Source organism: Pungitius pungitius, chromosome 13, assembly GCF_949316345.1.
Source record: "Pungitius pungitius chromosome 13, fPunPun2.1, whole genome shotgun sequence".
Taxonomy (NCBI): Eukaryota; Metazoa; Chordata; class Actinopteri; order Perciformes; family Gasterosteidae; genus Pungitius; species Pungitius pungitius.
In genome coordinates this window covers 17,827,365-17,850,990 of record NC_084912.1, presented here as the reverse complement: position 1 = coordinate 17,850,990, position 23,626 = coordinate 17,827,365, and the positions used below count along the sequence as shown (strand labels likewise).

Genomic DNA, 23,626 nt, shown 5'->3' with positions numbered 1-23,626 from the left:
TTGCATCATTTGTGCTGTTCATAGTCAAAAATCAGATACATCACTTTACATCAATACATCATTTTTAGACTAATGTGTGTGTAAAAAACAGTATTACCACAAATGGATGAAGAAAGTATTCATCACATCATTTATTATTGTACCAGTCAGGAACATCCTGATGAAAATATGCTTGAGAGTGGAATTTGGGGAATTTTGGGATCCAGGATGGTTGACCCACAAAACTGTTTCAATCATAACAGTGTTGTTATTCAACCACTGAATATTTTTTAAATTAACACAATAAACATTACATTACTGTACATGTTTTACCTGTAAAAGGTGTGCATTTAGTATGATGTGATGAATGACAAAGTAATAGTAAAAAGTTGAAGTTCACTGTAGGTCCAACTCGCAGGAGTTTGACCTGCATGCAACCGGGACCCTGAACCACAAGTATACGGGCCACTAAAGCAGACAGGAGAGCAGGAGAGGAGAGGAGGTAAACCCTCAGGAGACGCTGTCCGTTCCCTGTGCAAAATAAATACGCTCATGTTGTTACACTTCTGTGCCCCCCCCCCCCCTTGTATGTAGCAACGCAGCAAATGCAGCATCCATCCCCACACTGACTAACTGGACTTGACCTTTGATGGGGACAGTGCAGCCTGCAGAACGTCTGTCTGCAGGAGGCGCCTCCATCGCTTTAAATGATGCAGCAAATATCCGCTGGTTCTCTCTCTCTCTCTCTCTCTCTCTCTCTCTTTTATCCTACGCTCTGCAATTTCGGGTCTGTCGACTCTCCAACATCATCTAGCCCACCATTCCTCCTGCTCCTTTGCGCACTCCTCCGCAGCGCACGGAGAGCTGTTGACGCATCTGCGCCAGCCAATGATCTGCAGTATCCAACAGACGCAGGGCCCGACTGGCCAATGAAAGAACAGCAGGGGGCGGGACGTGTCCGGTCCACTCACACCTTCCACACATCGAAAAATCAGTGTAGCTGGAGAGTGATAGAGTTTCGGCCGTGGTCCGAGAGTGGCCCTTCACACCGACACATACGCAGGGGCTGCTTCACGGGGACGCGCACGGGGATACGTGCCGACATGGACGTGTCCGTTTGACCCGGTCTCTCCAGCAGGTCCACCGCAGCCGCTAGAATGTCGACGGCAGAAGGAGCCAGCCAGCGCGAGGAGGGGGAGTACGGAAGGGCGGCCAAGAGGCTGAAAACGGAGGAGAGAGAGGAGAGGGAGGAGGGGGAGGAGGGGGAAGAGGAGCTGGAGGAGGGGGAGGATTCGGACTCCGGCTCGCTGCCCGGTAACGTGGAGTCAGCGGGGGCCCGGTGGAGCGAGAGCCACTACGATGCAGGACGCAAGGTAAGGACATTGATCGGACACTGGCCCTGCTGCGCGGCATCGCGGACGGCCGCGTGCGCGCGCGCCCGCGTGGTTGCTGCTGCTGTCCTTGTGTGAGGGAGAGCATCCACCTGAGACTCCATGTAGGACTCCGTGTAGGACTGTATGCTGGTAGACACGGTCTCACATCTCGCTGTCTAAAGACCCCACAGAAGCAGCCATACTTGTACTAATGGAGGGACGACGTCTGAGACATTTGTGGAGCTTTGAATATCAAATGGTTTACGCAATTTAAACTCAGAGAAAAGTTGAAATGGTCCAAACCAGACTGTATGAGCGGAGGTGGTCATGGTGACGTCACACGCTAGTGTGACATCTTGGATCTCATTTTTTTTTGCAACATGAATGATAACGCCTTGAAGGAGAAGTAGTGACGTAGAGACGCCACCTGTCAAGCACACTCAGTGGCTTGTGCCATAATACACTTTTGAGGTGAATTACATTGTGTGTGCAGATGCTGATATGCTCTCTGGCCAATCGGGCACAATCCAAGCCGTCTGATTGGTCTGAATCTGCACATATAAGAGCTTTGTTCCGCTAGTTGTGCCTCACTACTCTGCATGCTTTTAGGAGGAAAGTGTGACAAGATGAACGTGTGAAGCCACAATAGAACTGCTGTCTAAAAATAGCCCTTCAGCCTGTGGCAGTGTGTCGGTGGAGAGCCGAAGCACGAGCTCAGGTACTCTCAGGTTGTAACTATCAGTACTTTGATATTCAGCGCCAATTAAACACTACACCCAACCATGTTCCATGTTTCCTTCCCTCACATTGCTTTCTGCTGCCTGCTGACATGTCCGTGTCTAGAACCAAGCCGAGGACGTGGTAAAGCTCAAAGGCTCAGTTGGCGGGGAATAGAATTTACTTCACATGGCGTCAAAAGTAGACAGAATGGACAGACTCCGACCCGTTTATTTCTCACAACGTCAGGTTTTAAGTGGCTTTAGTTCCAAGTAGCAATGTGAGGAAATTCTCATTAAGTGTATGTTGTTGGTTATTAATTGAACACCGCTGACAGAAACAAATCACTGGTCAGGTAATATGGCCTCACAATAAGAATTGAACATGAGCACCAAGCACCATGATGTGAACAGAGTCCTTCTCTTCTGGTCCTCATAAGTCCACCAACAGGAGCAGCTTGGTCTGGATCAACGATGGATCCAGGTCTCTGTGGGCTCAACAGTCACACGCCAGGGCCCCATCCCTCGCACGTGGTTCCACAAAGTCGATCAAATGTCCTATTAGCCGGCTCTAATTAACCCGATGATTGTCATGCTATCTCAGCTCCTCAAAGGCTGATCCGCGCTCAAACGACCTTGTTAATTGGAACCATGATCATCAGGATAATTGCACGTCTTACTTGAAAAGGGGGAAGAGTCGATAAAAGAACAAGAGCAACAAGGGCTAAAAAACTCAATAGGAGAGTCTATTTTTTTATCCGGAGATGATTATGAAGGCAGAGTTTATTTCTGTGGAATTGTTGAACATCTTTTACATTGTTCATTCTGTACACATGACATTCATCGTAGTCTCTCCATGCCGAGAGAGGGATCCTCCTCTGGTTTCTTCCCTTTTTTTCTCGGCATATAAGAGCTTTTCCTGTGCTTATGTGAGGGTTTCTCGACACAGCATGTGTGCCGACTGTAAAGCCCTCTGGCAAACATGCGGTTTTGGGCTATAGAAAATTAATTGATTAGAATAATCATTGCAAATGCTAACACAAAGTCCGCTATGAGAAGCACGGTAATTAGGGCTGCAACTAACAATTATTTTGATAGTCGATTAAAAAACATTTAAAATGTTTTCATTTCGACCCTTTATTCTAAACCAGAACTGCAAATTCACATTTCAAAAATACTTCAGAAAGTAAAAGTATCTCCTTGAACATCATAATCATTTATAAAAAATAATAAAAATACAAATCAGAACATTGAACAGGATTTGTTTTAACGTCAGAACTACACTATATTATACAACACTCACAGACGCACACCCCCATGTTCACTTGAAGCTCATTCATTCAATTATTTCCATCATTGTAGTGCAAGTTAATTAAATGTATACACCACATCAATATACAGCTAAAAAACAATTCAAGTGCTATGAGATGAATTTCAAATGGCATTTGTAAATAAATGCATTAGAGGCTTCTTAGTTTAATGGATCACCGTGTGTCTCCCTTTACAGGCATGACACCAACTACCGTACAACCCACAGTAGATGTGCACTCGACTACCGTATATGACAGCATTAAAAAGTACAACACATACAAATATATGTGTCAACAATAACTAACATGTACGTCCTGCCGGAAGTGCCCTGGAGCAAGGACAAACAGACCAATGGTGCAGGTAAAAAAAGGGCACCAGAGCATTTACTAGAAGAGTTGCTCTGACAACAGTAGGTCACATGGCCCCATGGCAAATTGGTTTTGTCTCTCCACTCTGTCAGAGAAACTGTGGACATCCTTCTAGAGCAGGGGTGCCCAATAGGTTGATGGCCAAGGCAGTAGATCGCCTGCCATTTGAAAAAACAATCATGTCGGATCACCACGTATCCTGGTCTACCAGAATGTATGGAATGGTTGTGACGGTCCCTCAATCCTGGAAGATGAGAAGCTCCTTGTTTTTCTTACTTACGATTGGTTTTGCGCCTACGGTTTGATGCGTTGTTGTTCCGTTTGGTTACTGCTACTACTCTTTATTATTATTATTATTTATTAGTAGTCGGGCAAATGGGTAGATCTCCATGAAATTGCTAGAGACAGCACATTGCAAATAAAGGAAGCTTAAAAGCAGATATATCATATAGAAAACAATGAGTCAATTTGACTTGAATCATCAAATTACTTCTGCTGTTATTTGGCATTATATTCAAATCAAAATGAACCTGACCTTCAAGAGGGCGCAGGGTTGCTGTTTGGACGGGGAGGCACAGGGAACCATTAATATAAGGCTAGGGAACCACTGCATTGGTATGGGACCATGGGGGCACATCTTTGGTCCCTAACCCAAGGGACCAAGAAGTTGTCATTGCACCGCTTGGACAGAGTAACGAGAGAAGTGGTTTCAGTGGAAGGATGTGCTGTAATCTATACGTGTGTTTTAGTTCACTGTGTTTCTCATTGTCTCACCATGACAGGATGCACATTCTCACACACACACACTCACACACACACACACACACACACACACGTGTATTGCTACATTCGTTGGGACATTTGTGTGTACTGTAAGGACTTTTGGTTAAAGTTGTTGTGATTTGTCATAGTTAGCATTCTGTAAACAGGGTTCTCATAAGGAAAGATGCATGTGTGTGTGCATGCACCACTCCTTAGTGATGGTGGTATCACCTTGCTGTGTAATCAGCATGACAGGCGCGTAGTCTAGTTTCCACACACACTAAGGTATGCGTGCTCGTACACAGTTAAACACACACACACGTTTTTTGATTACTAGAGTGTAATTGAGAAGATAAGAAGGCTACTTATTCATTCCCTCAACCATTCATGGGAAGATACATTCGGGCATTGCAATTATCCCTTACAGTAAAACAACATGAGCAGTTATAAGACCCAACAGAAGCCATTAAAACTAGCTGAAGATCTCTTAGCTTACCTACAGCAGAACCTTGTTGCTCTGTTTAACTGGGTCTGGTTGGTTCGGATTACAACCCACACATGGGCCGTTTCTCAATACCTAGACCGCCAAGGACGGACTTGTGTTCTTGGTAGAATGGACTCTTGAGTCAGCACTCGCAGGGAGGGAGGACGGAGAACAGTGGTTCCATCGTTTCTTTCAAATACAAAATTGTATATATAAAATGAAGCACCAGAATAAACTCCTATGTACACTTTATGTATGTGCATGTAAACTAAATTATCCAATGCAGACCATAGAAATGAGAAATTGAACAAAACATATCTTCATTGATCAGATCCAAATTTCTGTCCTGACCATTCATCTCTGTGCCTTCATCTAGTGCGTGTGAAGTTCTGACTAGTTAGTAATGGCTGAGCGGTATTGTATAGTGTGCCCCCCCTTGCACCCGTTCCATTACGGGCAGGGACTCGCACACCTTTGTGTCGTCTGCTTGGGCGTGGAGCACGCTCAGCTAGCCCACGAGGGGGCCAGCTGCGGAGATTGCGAGCGCTTTTCCTGAGAAGAGGGCGCACGCGTCTCTCTCGTCGAGCCCTCTCTGAAGAGGACGGCTCGATGACACGCGCTCCCCGTGTCTCCGGTCGTGCTCGTGCCGAGGCACAGCGCCGGATGTCTTCGTGGGGATCGCAAGTGGATCTCGCAGAGGATTCTGGGACGGCTGAGGCCTTTTCCCGGCCCTTCACCGCGGGACCCAGGCGCTCGTTTCCGGCGTCGGAAGCACGCACGGCGGCTTCCTCCACCCCGGACGAGACGCCGCTCTCACGGTCCAGCTCCGAGGAGCCGCTGATAAACTCAATATCAGCTGGCCGGCGGATAGGCAGCAGCCTACTTCTTCCGGTAAGCTGCATGAACGGTTTCTGCCTTCCCGTAGAGTACCTTCGCGCCAGTGCTTGCCTTTCTTCCCGGACGTCCACACTGTCCTGGGGGAAGCCGGTGTCCGCTCGCGTTTACAACCCGCGTGCGGCTTTGTATTCGTCAGTGGCTGAGGCCAAGCGACATGGCTATGCAATGTGTCCTGCGCACAATCGACGAAGGCTACGCCATCCAATTCAGGTGGCGGCCGCCTAGATTTCGGGGTTGCTACCCACTGTGGTAGACCCCCAGTAGGCTCTGGTATTGGAGCAAGAAGTACAGACCCTGCTGCGGAAGGGAGCCATAGAACGAGTTCTTCCCCCAGACAGAGAGTCTGGCTATTACAGCCGCTACTTCATCGTTCCAAAGAAGGATGGGGGTTTGCTTCCGATACTAGATCTCCGCCGTTTGAACCGCGCTGTTGCGGAGTTGAGCTTCAAGATGCTGACTTTCAAACAGCTCGCGGCACAGATCAAGTCCGAGGACTGGTTTGTCACAGTAGATCTTCAGGACGCTTACTTTCATATTCCCATCCTCCCACGACACAGGAGGTTCGTGAGGTTCGCTTTTGGGGACAATGCTAACCAATACCGGGCTCTTCCGGTCGGCCTAGCCCTCTCACCCCGTACGTTTACCAAATGCGTGGACGCTGCTCTGGCACCATTGCGTCTCCAGGGCATCCGCATTTTGAACTACATAGACGACTGGTTGATTCTAGCGCCATCCGAGCGGCTGGCGGCCCAACATCGAGGTGTTGTGCTTGCCCACATCAACCGTCTGGGGCTGAGACTCAACGCCAGGAAAAGCGTGCTGTCCCCAGTGCATAGGACCACCTTCCTGGGCGTTGTTTGGGATTCGACCACGATGCGGGCACATCTGTCTCCCGCTCGAGTAGTTTCGATCCTCCCTGCAGTCAAGCAGGCCAAGCTAGGCCAGCCACTCACTATGAAACAGTTTCAGAGACTGTTAGGTCTCCTGGCAGCGGCATCCTACGTGATCCTTTGCAGTGGTGGCTCAGGGCCAAGGGTTTCTCCCCGAGGGGAAACCAGCGCCGTCTGATCAAGGTCACTTGGCGTTGCCTGCCGTCTCTGGCCATATGGTACCTAAAACAGGGGGCAGACGCCCTGTCGAGACAGGGGCCGAGGCCCGGGGACTGGAGACTCCACCCCAAGGTGGTGTCTGTGGAGAGGCGGTCTTACCGAGGTAGACCTGTTTGCCTTCAGAGAGACGTCCTCTGTGGTTCTCCCTCTCGTGAGGGAGATGCAGTGCAGGTGCAGGCATGGCCGAGGTCATGTCTGTACGCCTTTTTCCCCCGGTTGCTCTGCTCCCAGGGGTCTGGAGAGGGTCCGCCAGGACGGAGTCAGCCTACTGTTAGTAGCCCCATCCTGGCCGACCCGCCGGTCCGTCCTGGCCGGTTCGCGGACCTTATGTCGCTCCTCGCAGGTCCCCCGTTGGAGATTCCCATCAGGGTGGACCTGCTGTCTCAGGCGTTGGGGTCCATCGTTCACCCCCGCCCCAAGCTATGGAGACTATGGGCGTGGCCCTTGAGAGGACCCGCCTCTTAGGATCCGGTCTCTCGACCGAGGTCGGGGAGACCATCCTCCACTCCAGAGCCCCGCTACAAGGAAGGCGTATGCCGGTGGAGGCTTTTGCCACTTGGTGTGGGGAACGACAGCTGGACCCAGTTAATTGCCCAGTTGATTCAGTACTGGAGTTCCATCACGAACGTTTCTCCACAGGTTTATCCCCGTCCACTATCAAGGTATACGTGGCGGCCCTGTCGGCAACTCATGCCCCACTAGATGGGCGTTCTCTGGGGAGACACCCACTGGTATCCCGCTTCCTTCGTGGCCCTGAGGCTGAGGCCAGCAGCCAGCACTAAAGTCCTGGGACTTGGCCATCGTACTCAAGGGTCTCTCCGGTCCTCCCTTCGAGCCCATGGAAGAGGTTGCAGTGAAGTATGTGGCTCTTAAGACCCTCTTCCTGCTCGCTATTTCTTCCCTCAAAAGAGTTGGAGATATGCAAGCCCTTTCGGTGGCCCCCTGGTGCTTGGAATTGCACCCGGCGTGGTGAAGGCGTTCTTACTACCTTCCCCCGGCTACATTCCTAAGGCCCCCGTCTACGGTCGGGCCTATTGTGCTGCAGGCATTCTGTTCTCCTCCTTTTCTGACGTCGGACCAGGCGAAGCTCAACCTCCTCTGCCCAGTTAGAGCCTTAGACTTCAACGTCCGCAGGACCGCCCTGTGTAGGCTCTCTGAACAGTTGTTCGTGTACTTCGGGCCTCCCCATACTGGGGGGCCAGTGTCTAAGCAGAGGATGAGCAAGTGGGTGGTTGAGGCCATCACACTCGCTTATGAATCGGCCGGCCAGCCAGCACCTTTGGCTGTCCGGGCCCATTCTACCAGGGGTATGGCGGCTTCTAAAGCACGACGTTTGCATGCAACAGGCTGGTCCTCTCCCCACACGTTCGTGAGATTTTACTGCCTAGACCTTAACTCTACGCCTGGAGCACAGGTGCTCTCGTCTGAGTGTGTGCATTCACTTCACACCACGGTCACTTGCTCTTATGGTGGAGTGGGTATTGGTGTTCCCAGAGCGTTTTTACGCAGCTTGAGTTCCCTGAGAGGGAACTTCTCCGGTTACGAAAGGCCGAATCAAGTGCCACGGGCAAGCCGGGAGTAAGGCAAAGTTTACGCAGCGTCTCGTTCCCTTCACGGAACTACGGTTACATACGTAACCGGAGACGTTTCATCACACTGCAAATGTAATACCATGTCATTCATATTTACATCCTTAGACAGACTAAACGTTACTAAACTAAACTCACGCCTGGTTATATATAGTATGGTTGAACCTCATGTCAAGCTGTTCTCTGCAGGTGAGATGAGGCTGACCACCTGGTTGCTGGGGAGGTTTGACGGTCCTGTAACTACACCTCACTTCTCCCACATCATCAAAGCGAACTGTTATGTAGGTTGAATGTTAACAACATCCATCAAAGCATTGTTGGGCAAACAATGACACTCCCGGCTGAAAAGTCCTAAAAATACATTGTTACTTTATAACAGCAGTTTTTACAAAATGTCGACATTCAGTTTTTGGTTGCCTGTTGCTGGGGGGTGAAATGCATTCTGGGATATTTGACTCTCACAAGAACTGAAAAGTCATCTACGATTTATTCTCTATTCTGTGCGAGTTGCATTCAGGCATTTTGATCCTCTTGGCAAGATGGTCATTCTTGATTCACAAGTTCACAAGAACACAAGTCCACGAGAATACAAGTCCATGAGAACACAAGCCCACGAGAACACAAACCCAAGAGAACACACGCCCACAAGAACACAAACCCACTAGAACACAAACCCACTAGAACACAAACCCACGAGAACACAAGCCCACAAGAACACAAGCCCACAAGAACACAAACCCAAGAGAACACACGCCCACAAGAACACAAACCCACGAGTACACAAGCCCACGAGAACACAAGCCCACAAGAACACAAACCCACGAGTACACAAGGCCACGAGAACACAAGCCCACAAGAACACAAACCCACGAGTACACAAGCCCACGAAAACACAACCCCGGACAAGAGCTCATATTGAGGAACAGCTTAGGAACAACGTAGTGGTCACTTCTAAAGACTAAAGCCTCTGTGCCATCAGATCAAAGCAGATTAAAGGCCGAATGACAACAAACTAAAACTACAATGTAGTGCAGCTCAGGGAATCTGGTGGAGAGAGGGAGAGAGGCTTGCTTTCCTTGCTGTTCAGCCCCACCATCCCTTTTTTCAAAGATGAATGAGAGACATTTAATTCATAAGAAAATGATTAACAAATACAACAACAAGCACATGAGGTGTCATGGTCTCAGGCCAAAGCCACAAAGAAAAGAACCCACACTTAAATCAAAATACTATTAAGTAACAAATTGAAGGATGGTGGACCCCCACAACCTTTAGGTGGCTCGCCCTGTGCAACCGTGACTAGCAGTTTGTAACTGTGGCTGTGCGTGTGTTGCAGGATAATGGCGAGGACTCCCATCGCATCTCTCCCAGCCCTGTGGTCCATGTCAGGGGTCTGTGTGAGGCCGTGGTGGAAGCAGACCTGATAGACGCCCTGGAGAAGTTTGGCTCCATATGGTGAGACAACAACTACTGTGTGTGTGTTTAACAGTGCATGTTTGTGTGTCAATGAGTGTAGAGGACCTTATTCATCACATCAAGGCAACATACCTTTTTTTTCACTCAAATAGGCTAGATACAAATTCAATGAAGAATCAGAAACTATAAAGGAGATTTTCTTTGCACAGCCTAGCCCGATCAATCCGAGCTCCATTAAGAAAACAAGCCTACGTACATGTATCCCAGCATGCACTAGATGACAAAGGACACCATGGACAAGTCAGCAGTCACTTCCATGCCTGACACATCTGTGCATCCCCACCAATGGGACAGCTTCAGCTGATAATAATTCATTATCATTTAATCATCATCACAGGTATTTATGTTGCAATTGGCCTAAAAAGAAGACCTGAACTACAGATGTGCATTGTATCTCAAACCACCTGTCTGTGGGCGAGAAGTCAAGAGACGGGCCACAAGTTCCATTAACAATCATTTTAGTTTCGTAGGAACTAGAGCGGCACAGTATGGCCAAAAGTACATATCACGGTATTAAGAAACATTTAGACAGTATCCCGGTAAACAACCTTGTTCGCTGCTCGCTGGCCAACATGCTCGCAACTGGCCGGCTTGTTAGCTCGTTAGCTTGTTAGCTTGTTAGTGTGTTAGCCCGTTAGAGTATTAGCTTGTTGTGGCTGCTAGTGCTGCCACCAGAGGCTCGACAGACTTTTAATGGAATTGTTTTCTGATATAACGTAACTTACGTCGGATCTTCCAAAACCAAAACCCCTCCAAACAGACACAGCTCCTCTCTTGGGCACAATATTGTGTTGGTGCATCTCTGGTCTCTTGTTCCTCCTGTATTGCTCTTTTTCGTACAGCAACAGAGTTACTTCTTTTTGTGAGCTGTACCCAGCATGCAGGAATCAGGAATTAGGAAACGTTTATTGCCATCATATGTCAGACATACATGGAATTTGACTTGGCGGTTGGTGCATGACGGCAGACAGTACGACAATGACAAGAGACAACGTAGTGCAGCAATAAGATAAAAATATAATAAAATATATGCTATGGGTTAGTAAGCTAAAACTAAAGATAAATTAAAGATTAAAATTTTAAAAAAAAATAAGGATAAAAATAAAGATAAAGTGCATCAGCTAACAGAAAGTGACAAGTGAGAGTCCACAACCATATCCACATGTCCACTTCGTAGTGTTGAGCTTCAGGTTGTTCTGGCTGCACCACGTCACCAGGTGGTCAGACTCCCACCCGTAGTCGGACTCGTCTCCACCAGAGATCAGTCCAGTGAGGGTGGTGTCATCAGCAAACTTCAGCAGCTTGACAGACTGGTGACTGGATGTGCAGCTGTTGGTGTACAGGGAGAAGAGCAGAGGGGAAAGAACGCAGCCTTGGGGGGAACCGGTGCTGATGGACCGAGAGGCAGAGACGTGTTTCCCCAGCTTCACGTGCTGCTTCCTGTCAGACAGGAAGTCAGTGTTCCACTTGCAGGTGGAATCGGGCACCTGCAGCTGAGAGAGTTTGTCCTGCAGCAGAGACGGGGTGATGGTGTTGAAGGCAGAGCTGAAGTCCACAAACAGGATCCTGGCGTAGGTTCCTGGGGCGTCCAGATGCTGGAGGACGAAGTGGAGGGCCATGTTGACAGCATCGTCTACAGACCTGTTGGCTCTGTAGGCGAACTGCAGGGGGTCCAGGAGGCGGTCAGTGAGGGTCTTCAGGTGGGACAGGACTAGCCGTTCAAAGGACTTCATGACTACAGAGGTCAGGGCAACGGGCCTCTAGTCATTCAGTCCTGTGACCCTGGGCTTCTTGCAGTCCCGCGGGGTAGTTTTTATAAATGTACAATTATTAGTGTTACAAATTGTTTATGTATCACAAACTGTTGTGTCGTGGTGTCTTACCCTGTTAAAGAAAGTTTGTTGTTATTAAGTTATAACCATGACTCAATACCAACACTTACGACAACACGATGACGTGGTGTAATAAAATCTGGCGCCTGCCGAAGAGCAACTTCAGTTGTTATGGTGTAACACTGGTATGAACGGTATGTGAGAAATTCATACCGTAAGAAGATCTTATACCGGTTTACCGTGGGTTGTCTGTTTCAGAAAGGGAGGAAACTAAACCTCAGGGTCAGTCACTATGGTAACTGAGCCTGTGAACCTCACCTGGTCGAGAGCAGATGCAGCCAGCCAACTGACATGCTCTCACATCTCTCACATTTTTTTGCAAACGGAAGTTTCCTTTACAGCAGGGGTGTCAAACTCATTTCAGGTTCGAGCCAGATACTGCCCACTTCGACCGAATGGTGACGGCTGTCACCCGGCGTACGCACTCAGGCGGCGGGCCGCACTGGACGCCCTGGCGGGCCGTATGTGGCCCGAGGGCCGCGAGTTTGACATATGTGCTTTACAGCATCGGTGAAGAATATTAGTAAAGCTGCTGTATGCAGAGCCGTGAGGAAAGTGTGACACGTTGTTTAAATGTCTTTGTTCCCTGGACACAAACCAGTGAGCCATTAAAGAGGAATAAAATACATTATAGGTTCAATACCATTGGACCAATTTTTACAAGCGATATTATTCTTGTGATTAAATATGAGCATGGTGTGTATTTCAAGCCTGTGTGTAGTGCATTCTAACAGTGTGAATTAATAAAACGTATGGATTGTGATTAGTGTGTACATTAAATATTAACTGACAACACTATATTAGAACTCACGCATTGACCCGAGCAGCAGTTTTCTCCCACGTTTCTGTCTTTTGCTGCAGTAGCGTGTTGCGTGCATTTATATTTACAGCTCAATAGGGGTGACGTGTGCTGACCGATTGTTTGTGGTCGTTGCCATGGTAACTAGTTGTCTCATGGCTCCATTCATGCTGCCTTGAGTGCACGCGCTCAACTCTGAGTCAAACTACTCCGAGTTGATTGAACCAAATCTAAAAAAGAGTTTAGGGTTTAACTCAGAGTTTGTTGAACTCTTTGAAACGGATCCCAGCACCCTGGAGTTCACACGAGGGGTCTGTTTCTAGGGGAAGTGTCTTGTAATGATTCTTCCTCTTTCTGTTGTCATGTGCATGGTCTCTCAGATGCTTTTGTGTCAAATAATGACAGATTCTGAATAATTGAAGGAAACATTTTGTGATACTGCAGTTTCCCCTCTTAACGACTCCTTCTCCATTATTTACACTCCCTGCATGTTGCAGTATTCATTAACCTCTCATTTACCTGAGAAGCAAACTGTGAGACGCCGCCACCCCCATACTCCCCTCCACACACACACATAAACATTGTTTGTTATTGTCTTATTGAACTAATTTGGCAGATTTTTTAAGAGCTTTCACCTTTTCTGTTGATCTGTGATCATCAACAGAAGCATTGATTCTCTGTGAGCTGCATTATACTCCCAGACACCAAAGGGCGCACAAACAAAATGAACTGTGAGTGTAAGGTCTGCACATAGACCACCTCCACTAGGCAGAGAAGGGGTTCAGATCATCTGTAACTCGTATGTCACATTCATGGACTACTTCATTACCTTGGTAGACCTGGGAAGGAACCAGTCAAGTGTCACATGCAGGACGGAGAAACAACGGCTGTTAGATCTGATGTGGCTGCTGGAGGACATGTAGGACGAGCTGAGGAAAAGATGTGACGATCTGAATCTGTTCTCAGTTATGTGATGATGATGCCGTTCAAGCGCCAGGCCCTGGTGGAGTTCACTGCGGTGGAGAGCGCCGACCGCTGCGTGTCCTGTGGAGCCAAGGAGCCTGTATACATCGCAGGTTTGAGTCCCAGCGTTCTTTCCACTGTAAAGACGGATTTATTGATGGGCCTGTGTTCACATCCAACTTTTCATTAGGTCAACAGGCGTACTTTAATTACTCCACATCCAAGAGGATCACCAGGCCGACCAACGCTGACAACCCCAACAGTGGCAACAAGGTGCTGCTGCTCTCCATACAGAATCCCCTCTACCCCATAACCACGGTACACACTCACACAAACACACACTCATATATATTTACATCTGCGTGGTCTTATTCCTATCATATCATTAGGGCATTTGTTCTCAAACTCACTGTGAAAACAGTAACAATGCATCCTAAGTGTACCTTCATGTACTCACATTTGAGAAGCACTAACGTAGAGAACCTCGGGCCTTTTACATAGAGACCCAGGGGCTGAATGGGATTGGATAAATGCTCTCTTTAAAACAAGCTGCACTGGAAGCAGAGCAACAGAGGAACAAAGAAGATGTGTAGTGAGACGAGGGGTTAATGGAGAAAAACGGAATACATGTAGTGTATCTAGAACTATAAGTTTGATTGTTAGCTGACCCTGACGGCCCACCACTGACCAGCACACGCGTACACCCTCTTCCCCAAGCTGTGCAGCAGGGCCCCCCTCGCCTTCAATACTACAAATACGTTGATCACTAAAGCAAGTAGAATCTCTCATCTGCTACATGCACACACATGTTCAGGGTGAAGCCTGCCTACGCCCAATGCCTGATGTCTCTGGGATAAAAGCTGGGATCATCATCTAATGAGAGAAAGAGCTGATAAGACAAAGTAGGACTGCATCATCGTGATAATGCAACCTTTACACAAACATACAGTTGGACTCAGTGGATTTTCAATGACTGTTGGTCGGCCATTCCCTCCCTCTGAAACCATCTAGATTGACTATGTTTCTCTTAAGAGCAGCAGGTGTCTGTCCACACTCCTCCTCTTTCATTCCTCACCATCAGGGCCTCTGTGTCTTTTCTGTACTGCGTCTCATTCTGTGATTTGCATCCAAAATACTGCCACGGACTTTCTGCTCAGTGTGAAATGTGCACGTTAATGTCCGGATTGTGTTGAATGTCTCCTTCTCGCTCCAGGATGTGCTGTACACCGTGTGTAACCCCATCGGCAGCGTGCTGAGGATCGTCATCTTCAAACGAAATGGAATCCAGGCCATGGTGGAGTATCCTTACTGCACCGCATGTGTGTGTGTGTGTGTGTGTGTGTGTGTGTGTTTGTGTCAGAATGTCCCGAGCCTTGTCCTTAACCCCGATCCCTCAGGTTTGAGTCGGTTCAGTGTGCTCAGAAGGCCAAAGCTGCTTTGAATGGAGCTGACATCTACGCTGGTTGTTGTACGCTCAAGATTGAATATGCACGGGTAAGAGACAGGAAATGCATCAATAAGTCGACCTGTGAGGTTCATGTAAGCACGGACGGGCCTACCTTCAGTGAGTCACACTCTGTCATAGAAATACAACAAGCAGTACCTCCCCCAACCTGATGTTGAAGGAGTGTTGAATATTAAGTCGTCTGCATCCACATTTAGCATCTTCAACCCAATGGAACTCTGTGTTAGGCTTTTGGTGGAAGTAGGACTTCAAACAAAACTGACTTTTAATAAATGAAAGCATGCCGGGAGAAGAGCGGGCATTTGGGCAGGAAATACACCGGAAAACACTGTGACAAACTGATAATAACCGACTACTTAAAGATACTACACTGTGAAGGTGCATGTGACACAGGAGGGTGCAACCAGGCCCCAGGCACACAAACACAAGGCTGGGATACAGGAGGAAGTGAAGCTAACAAAGGCCCGCAGAGAGGCAGGCAGATAGAAAATAAAACAGAAACCACCAAAACATTGAGACACTGACTTCAACCACGGAGATGAGAACAGGACGTGTCAGCGCTACGTATTTAGAAAATGTTACTATATTATACAATGTGGATGGGCAGACAAATGTTATTATAAGAAATAAAGCTTAAAGCTTTTGGCTTTTTCCCACTTTGTACGGTTACAAACTGGAATCCAAATACATAAATGTGCGTTAATGTATGAATAGACTTTTCCCCATTTTATTAACACATAATGCATAACACTAAATACCTTTTATTGTGACACAAACAATAATTAAAACAAAAAAGTATTCACTTGGTAGATCCCCCTCCTGCTGCACGTCCTTTGGGTTTGCACATCTAGGGATGGAAATGTTTGCCTATTCTTCTTGGCTCAGTCAGATTGGATGGAGATCATCTGTGATGGAGACCATAGATTCTAATTTTGATTTAGGTGTGGGCATTGATTGGGCCATTTTAAACCATTAAAATGCTCTGATCTAAACCATTCCATTGGAGCTCTGGCTGTATGTTTAAGGGTCATTGTCCTGCTGGAAGATGAACCTCCACCCCAGTCTCAAGTCTTTTGCAGACTGCATCATATTTTCTTCAAGGATTGCCCTGGATTTGGCTCCATCCATCTTTCCCTCATTCTGAGTAGTTCCCCAGTACTTGTACCTGTGCTCAGGATGATGGCCGGTGTTGAGTTTCCTCCACACAGCTTTTTGCATTGAGGTCTCATCTAACCAGAGCACCTTCTTCCACATGTTACTGTGTTTCCCACATGGCTCGTGGCCAGCTCCAAACTGGAATTCTTATGATTTACTTTCCACAGTGGCTTCCTTCTTGCCACTCTTTTCTATGAAGGCCAGATGTGTGGAGAACACGACTAATAGTTGTCCTGTAGACAGATTCTCCACCTCAGCCGTGGATCTTTGCAGCTCCTCCTGCAGAGCCTCTTGGTTTCTTCTCTGACTGTCCGGATGGTGGGTTTGGGTGGAGAGTCTTCTCTTGGTAGGTTTGTGCTTGTGCCATATTCTTTCCATTATTTGATGATGGATTTTATGGTGCTCTGTGAAATGGAATTGGGCATTTATTTTACATAATACTTCATCCCTGAGCTGTTTGGTGAGCTCCTTGGTCTTCATGATGCTCTGTGACACACTGAAATCTTCACTGAACATGTGTATTTATATAATAATAGGTGGACCCTATTTACTCATTTTGTGATACAAATGTGACTTGTGAAGGCAATTGGTCACAGCAAATCTTTGTGAATACAAGTGGACCAAGAGCTCACTCCTCTACATCTGTGATGCATTTAACTGGATCCTGATTCGTTGTTCCATCTTTCTGCCAACAGCCAACACGTCTGAACGTGATTAAGAATGACAACGAGAGCTGGGACTACACTAAACCATACCTGGTCAGACGAGGTAAGACTCTCTCTTTGCCCTTTGTTACGCACTCACCCTGAACACCCTTTAATGGGGGGCCCCTTTGGTTTCACTACGTGGGAGACCCTGCCATGTGGAAGGTAGGGTTTTCATTTTGAATTCTCTGTGCAGCTACTTTTCCCTCCGATGCAGCTTTCCTCAATTTGCGTTACACCAGTAGATGAAAATGGCCGGTCACAATCCGTGCCCTGATCATCAGTCATTAAGGATTAAGAGTAGTCACAAACAGTTTGGACCTCCATTACAACAAGACTCCTCCGACTTCTGTCTCTCCATCTCCAATCTCATCACTCTCACACCAGCCAATCACAAGCCTGTACCTCCGCTTACCATGAAGAGAGAGAGAGGGGGAGAGAGAGAGAGAGAGAACATTGAGGGAGAGAGAGAGAAAACACAGGGATGGACGTCAGGCTGACCATGCACTGCAGCTTTCTTCCAATCTTCACTTCTCCAACCCAGAAGCAAAAGAAAGAGGAGGATCTCACACCTGCTGACCGCCATGCAGCTGCTGCTTCAACATGCCCAGCAGGCCTCAACCCCAGCTCTCTCTGCAGGACAGTAGCACCTCCTCCACCTATCTGCTCCACCCTTGTTCTTCTGTCGCGTGGCCTGGTGCACACAGTGCCTTAAGCCCTCCACAGACTCTAAGTCTCAGTGGTACTTTTGGGACCATCATGCAGTTCTTCCAGCACACAAATGAGAATGTACGGCACGCTCTAAACAGCCTTTTTAAAGTGTGTCTCCACTGCGAGATGGATCCACTGCATAATGGAGCATATTAGATCTTTGTGTTGTGAGTTCACAGTGTAGAATCTCTCACTGCGCTTCATCTGAATTAGGGAGTTCCCAAAATCACCTTCTCATTGGACCGTTACTGTGGAACAAATTCTCAACATGATAGTATTATGAATAAGTGTAATAAAAGCTCTAATCTAATTTTAGAATAACTGTCATGGTATAAAGGACACGCCACTCTATGCATCATACCATACCAGTCCCTGTAACATCCATCATCACCTAAAGATTAAAAATCAGTTTTTGTGAATCAATATCATAAAACACAATATGGTATAAGGAGTGAGGAAGGCTGGATGTGTCCTTGCCATGAACTCCTTCCACATGGACTGTAACACTGTCCTCGTATGACTAAACAAGGCCATTGATGGCCATTGCTAGGTCTGCAGTGAGGGAGTATCTTTCTATGCTGTGACATCCAGCTACTACTCTGTGCAAAGCCTTAATAAATTGAATGTATCCTTATTCCACCCCTAATCTGACCCCCTGCTCACAGTAGCTGTACATTGAGACACTTTTCTCTGTTAAATGATTGATGTAAAGACTTGCTACTCTAATGTGAGTAGTGTGACCCGTGCACGCTCCTGTGCACATCAGCCTTACTCTGACTATGTGCAGTTTAGAACTGTGTGATGAGATGAATGTTGGAATCAGTTCATTCGTGTTCAATCCCTTCAGGGATCCAATTGTCTCTCATTCGTCATGAAGGAAAATGTCTGCAACATGTAAAGCTCCGTTAAAGTCAAACTTTTTACCCCCCCCCTCTAATGTAGGATGGTGTTGAGATTTGTAAAGCAACTAGTGCTGCAGTAAAGCTCCACCTTCTCTCACCAGATTTATTTCATGTTCTTCCCCCACAGAACGACTATTTGTATACCAATACCACTCTGTCGCCGTGGTGAAGGGAGAACCCAAAAAGAGGGACGATCTTGATGAATTGAGGGGATGGGAAAAACATTTGTTTATGAACCTCTCAGAAAGCCAGTCCAGTATAACAGAGAAACGCTGAATACACGTCGTATTTGGGTGAATCGTGCCTTTAATGAGCAGGAGCTCCTGAAATGAGTGTTGAGTTTATGGCTTAAATCATTAAACCCATCCCTGCACAACCCAGCCTTAATAGCACCTTGACATATCTTAGCTGTGAAGGGGCACTGTGGAGCAAACACGTGTTACCATCAGGTGTGAAGCTCCACAGGGAACCTTGCTGAGGGCCACAGCTCGTTGTTTCAAAAGGATTCCTGAAATGATTGATAGCATTGTGAACTGGTCCCAACTACAATGTTTTATTATTTCAACGGTGGCACATTGCATGGACACTGTCTCCCAGTGGCAACCACTGGTTTCACACAGTACACTGGGCTCGGTCACACTGGGTCATCTTTTCAGGGAAAGGCCATAGACTTTCAATGTCCAGGAGTAAAAGGAGTAGTACAAAGCCTTTAGTCCCATGGACGTCTATGAGAAAATGACTCTACGCCCCTCTTGATTTATATTTTGGATCGATATTTCTTACGACCATCTGTCATCCCCATATAAGAAGTGGACATAGTCCTAGTGAAGTCCCGCATTGATAAGTAGCCTAGAAGTCGCCTCGTGCTGGTCAGTAGAAAGAATGCATTCACTCAACAGAAGCACAGGGTGACGCCTGTTGCATTAAAGAACAAACCAGTGGACCATCACAGGTATCAGTGTAGAACATCTAGAGACAATCACTGCTAGATCCTTGTCAAAAGGTGTCAATAATGAATGAAGGGAGCCGTGCTGTGTGTGTAAATTAGAGACTGCAGATGCATTGCATAACAGGTACAGGTGTGTAATGAACAGAAGTCAGTGCAGACACTCTGGATGAGTGACAGGAAGAATCAGCAATTCCTTTAACTCCAGTACCACAGTGACAGAGGTAACGTTAGATGTCTGGTGGGCATTTGCTCCGTGACCTTTATTTACTCTTTCCTCCTGCACTCCCTTGGCAATCCTAGAATTGACCTGCACTGCAAATACTTGGTCTTGGATCAGTTGGCATTTTGCTTCCAGTGGTTTGTGTCTGATCCTTTTCTGGTAAATGTAGCTGCTCATCTTTATTTGACTTATTTAAGATTCTAAACGTGTTTAACACTAATTGTGTGAAGGGCCCCATTTTCTTGGTCTAGATTTAGAATTCTATAATGTTCAAAGGCTCAACTATCGTTTTCCCTGAAAAGATGTCCATACACTGTAGACCTAAGGATGCTTATTCTAGATCTCAGCTGTCTGCTCCTATTAGAGACCAGTGTGTGTCTCTGCAATGTGCCTCCCATGTGGTGTGTAGCTTGTATGTAGTCTTGTCTTTACATGAGGAATGTCATGCTGTTGATGACACAGAGTGATTTAATGTGTTTGACAACCACAGTTATGATGGTGATGTTTTTGTTATTATGATGGTAATGTAATGCAGGTGATGTTCATTCGTGCTGAGGGAGAAAAAAGGGAAAACTTGATGCCTCACAGGTACTTTTTAATCTCTTTAATATCTCTGATCACATGACCTTCTCTGTATCACTAAACCTGTCTCTCTCTAAATAAATTTGCCTTGAAGTTGTTTATTTCTTATTCTTATTTCTCACCGCCATCATTACATCCACTACTTTGAAGTCCATTGAAGTTTTTACACATCTGAGATGCAGAATCATTCCTCACGAGTGTGGGTTATAGAAATGAATGTGATTTAAGGTCAAGGAGAATGCAGTCTGCAATCAGCTCGATTCACAGCTGTTAAAATGTATAAGTCCATAAGAACATCTCTAATCTCTGCTTTACTGGTATACTTAGATGATGTGTTAAATGATTCAGATGTGGTTCCCTCCCAGGCTTCTGTCGTTAGGATGCAGTGTAGCAGAGATTTGTCCCCAACATTTTTTTGTATCCCAGATCTCATCGATTAGCATGGCAAGAAAAACATTTGCAGTGAGGATGTTGTCTTGCATTCCATTAAAAGGATATACCAAATATATGTTTTTACAATCTGGGTCGTATCGTTGTTTTTCGTCCCTTTCTATCTAACCAAGCTAACTGATGAGATCTGAGAAGAGATCAACATTGGTTAAGATTAGTGAAGCAAGTCAAAATGCAAATAGACATCTTCCTCCTCCTGAGCAAAAGTGAAGCCAAAATATGCCGGATCACGAGCCACAGCATGTTATAAACATGTGGGATCCGACTCATACCAACACACCGCAACGTCAGTGGAAACGTTGCTCAGCTAGTTAGCGTCACAGTCTGTCATGAACAGATATCGTGCTTATGGAAAGTCCAAGTCCCATCTTCTCTCCAGCAGGTTTCTTGATGTCCGAACTGCTCATGGGAGGGGGGCAGGACTTATCATCTGAACTGCAGCGAGCCCTCAAGTGATGTTTTGACTTCACTTAAGGCGGGAATGTCGTTGCAGCCATCATTATATTCAACCGATGAATTAGAGCATCACAGGTTTAAACAAACAGGCCAGCTCCACCCAAAGGAGACATCCAGCTCCTAATGTTCATTTCAGCTCGATACATGAGTCACGCAGGAGATCCCAAAGTACGGTTACTGAACGCTTCCACGAGCCCATTGTTTTTGTCGTAGATGAATTAGTGTGTGTTTGTGTGTGTGTGTTTCAGACCGTGGAAAGGGAAGGCAAAGACAGGCCATACTAGGAGAACACCCATCGTCCTACAGTGATAACGGCTACGGTAAGACTCACGGAACTGCTGCCATCCACAGCTCCTCGTCCTCAACTACACACGCCGCCACAAAGAGGTGCACCTTAACCTGCCTATCTCGCTAAAATGGGTTTTACCAACAGTAGACGGCGGTCAGAACGCAGGGCTCTCGTATTGCTGTGGATGGGGACAGAGCTCATTTTAAAATGTCTGTTAGCATCTCAGCTCCAACCCTCTGTGCCTCCTCAGGTTCCCCTTGCCCCCTGCTGCCTCTGCCAGGCAACAGCAGGTACAAGCTCACCTCAGCGGACGTTCCAGACATGGTGTCCTACCCGCTGCCTCAGTCCTCGTCCTCATACTCTGCCCACGCACCTAGCTCCGTCGCCATGGTGAGCGGCCTCCATTCATCCAAGATGAACTGTACCCGCATCTTCAACCTCTTCTGCCTCTATGGCAACATTGAGAAGGTATGTGGGAGGATTAGGAGAAGCAGTTACACATGAATGACCAAAGGGTTCCTCAGAAGAAATGAGCTGTAACCACAGTGGAGCGCAATATAACCATTCAGGCCAGTATGGAAATGTGTATGTGCGTGTGTACTTCCAGGTAAAGTTTATGAAGAGTGTGCCTGGCACAGCACTGGTAGAGATGGGAGATGAGTATGCTGTGGACAGAGCCATCACACACCTTAACAGCATCAAGGTGTTCGGCAAGAGACTCAATGTCTGGTGAGAAGATGATGAATGATATCATGTTTCACAGTCTGTGTTTTAGAACCCTTTTAATAAAGAGGACATATGGTTTTATTTACTATTCATTATTCATTCACTTTTTAATTCCTGGTTTGGTCTTTGAAATGTCAGTCAATATATCTTTCAAAGAAATTATTTTGAAAATTTTACATCTTTGAAGCTGATATTTTGTCTGTTAATAAACCAGTTAGTGATTTTAGGCCATAGAAATGGAATTGAATTGAATTGAACTAAATGAATAATACGTTGACTAAAATGAATAAGACGCGTGGGTGGTACCCCGGCTGTGTGTGTGGTGCTGTGTGCAGTGTGTCCAAGCAGCACGCAGTGATTCCCAGTCAGGTGTTTGAGTTGGAGGACGGCAGCAGCAGCTACAAGGACTTCGCCATGACGAGAAACAACCGCTTCAGCAGCGCCGGACAGGCTTCCAAAAACATCATCCAGCCTCCATCTGCAGTGCTGCACTACTACAACGTCCCTCCGTGCATCTCCCAGGAGCATCTACTCAGGGTACGCCCCCTCCGTCTGAGGCTTCCTAATGCACACGTAGTTTAAAATAATAACAAAGCACTTCCCCGTTTGCTCCCTGAGGCTTTGCGATAAGTCTAAGTTGCATTCATGTCAATGTACGTCTCTCACCAATACCAAAAAACATTTAAATCACATATTCAAGGCAAGGCAAGTTTATTTGTATATCGCTTTTCATACACAAGGCAGACTCAAAGTGCTTCACATAACATGTCATACAATAAAGTGAAATAAAATGCAAGAATTAAAAGACAATTAAAAAACAGCAAATAAAATTGTAAATATAAAAAGAATTAATTACCTTTAGCACTGTAGCACAGGCTCAGGCTTATCTTGTTTGGTAGGCCTCCTCGTAGCGTTATATTGAAAAATGCCTGTTTTATCTAAAAGAAAATATAATCCCACTGGTTTTGTAAGTATCCAGGAGCTCCTGCTCTTTGTTTCGTTAAGCGATTGCCGTTTGTGGACAAATGAGCGGAGCTGCTCCTCGGAGAACGGTCGACATCAGTATGTACATATAGCAAAGATGGTCATTTTCCTAAATATCCACCCTATTATATTAGATCACCATTAGCCGTACTTTAATTGTGATAGAAACGGATACATGCCTTCATACATGTGATGTTATTACAGGCCATCAGGGTGGACCAACATGGGTCTGGGTCAAGACGTGGCCACATCACATTTAAATATTCTGTTGTTGTTCAAGCAGATGGTTGAGCCAAATATGCATGGTAGTCTTTA

At 46.6% G+C, this 23,626-nt stretch overlaps 1 protein-coding gene across 1 annotated transcript in view; it reads left to right on the top strand.

The window, feature by feature from the left end:
• The first annotated feature begins 823 nt into the window (after positions 1–823).
• The window catches only part of LOC119214100 (heterogeneous nuclear ribonucleoprotein L-like), a 30,345-nt gene continuing 7,542 nt past the window's right edge, over positions 824–23,626 (top strand). Inside the window, exons 1-11 of the mRNA XM_037465560.2 lie at positions 824–1,352; positions 9,925–10,043; positions 13,722–13,831; positions 13,909–14,036; positions 14,932–15,017; positions 15,116–15,212; positions 17,034–17,106; positions 21,561–21,632; positions 21,852–22,069; positions 22,209–22,330; positions 22,663–22,864. Of these exons, the coding sequence (XP_037321457.2) occupies positions 1,137–1,352; positions 9,925–10,043; positions 13,722–13,831; positions 13,909–14,036; positions 14,932–15,017; positions 15,116–15,212; positions 17,034–17,106; positions 21,561–21,632; positions 21,852–22,069; positions 22,209–22,330; positions 22,663–22,864 (1,443 nt within the window). The 5' untranslated portion in view covers positions 824–1,136. The remainder of the gene's footprint in view (positions 1,353–9,924; positions 10,044–13,721; positions 13,832–13,908; positions 14,037–14,931; positions 15,018–15,115; positions 15,213–17,033; positions 17,107–21,560; positions 21,633–21,851; positions 22,070–22,208; positions 22,331–22,662; positions 22,865–23,626) is intronic.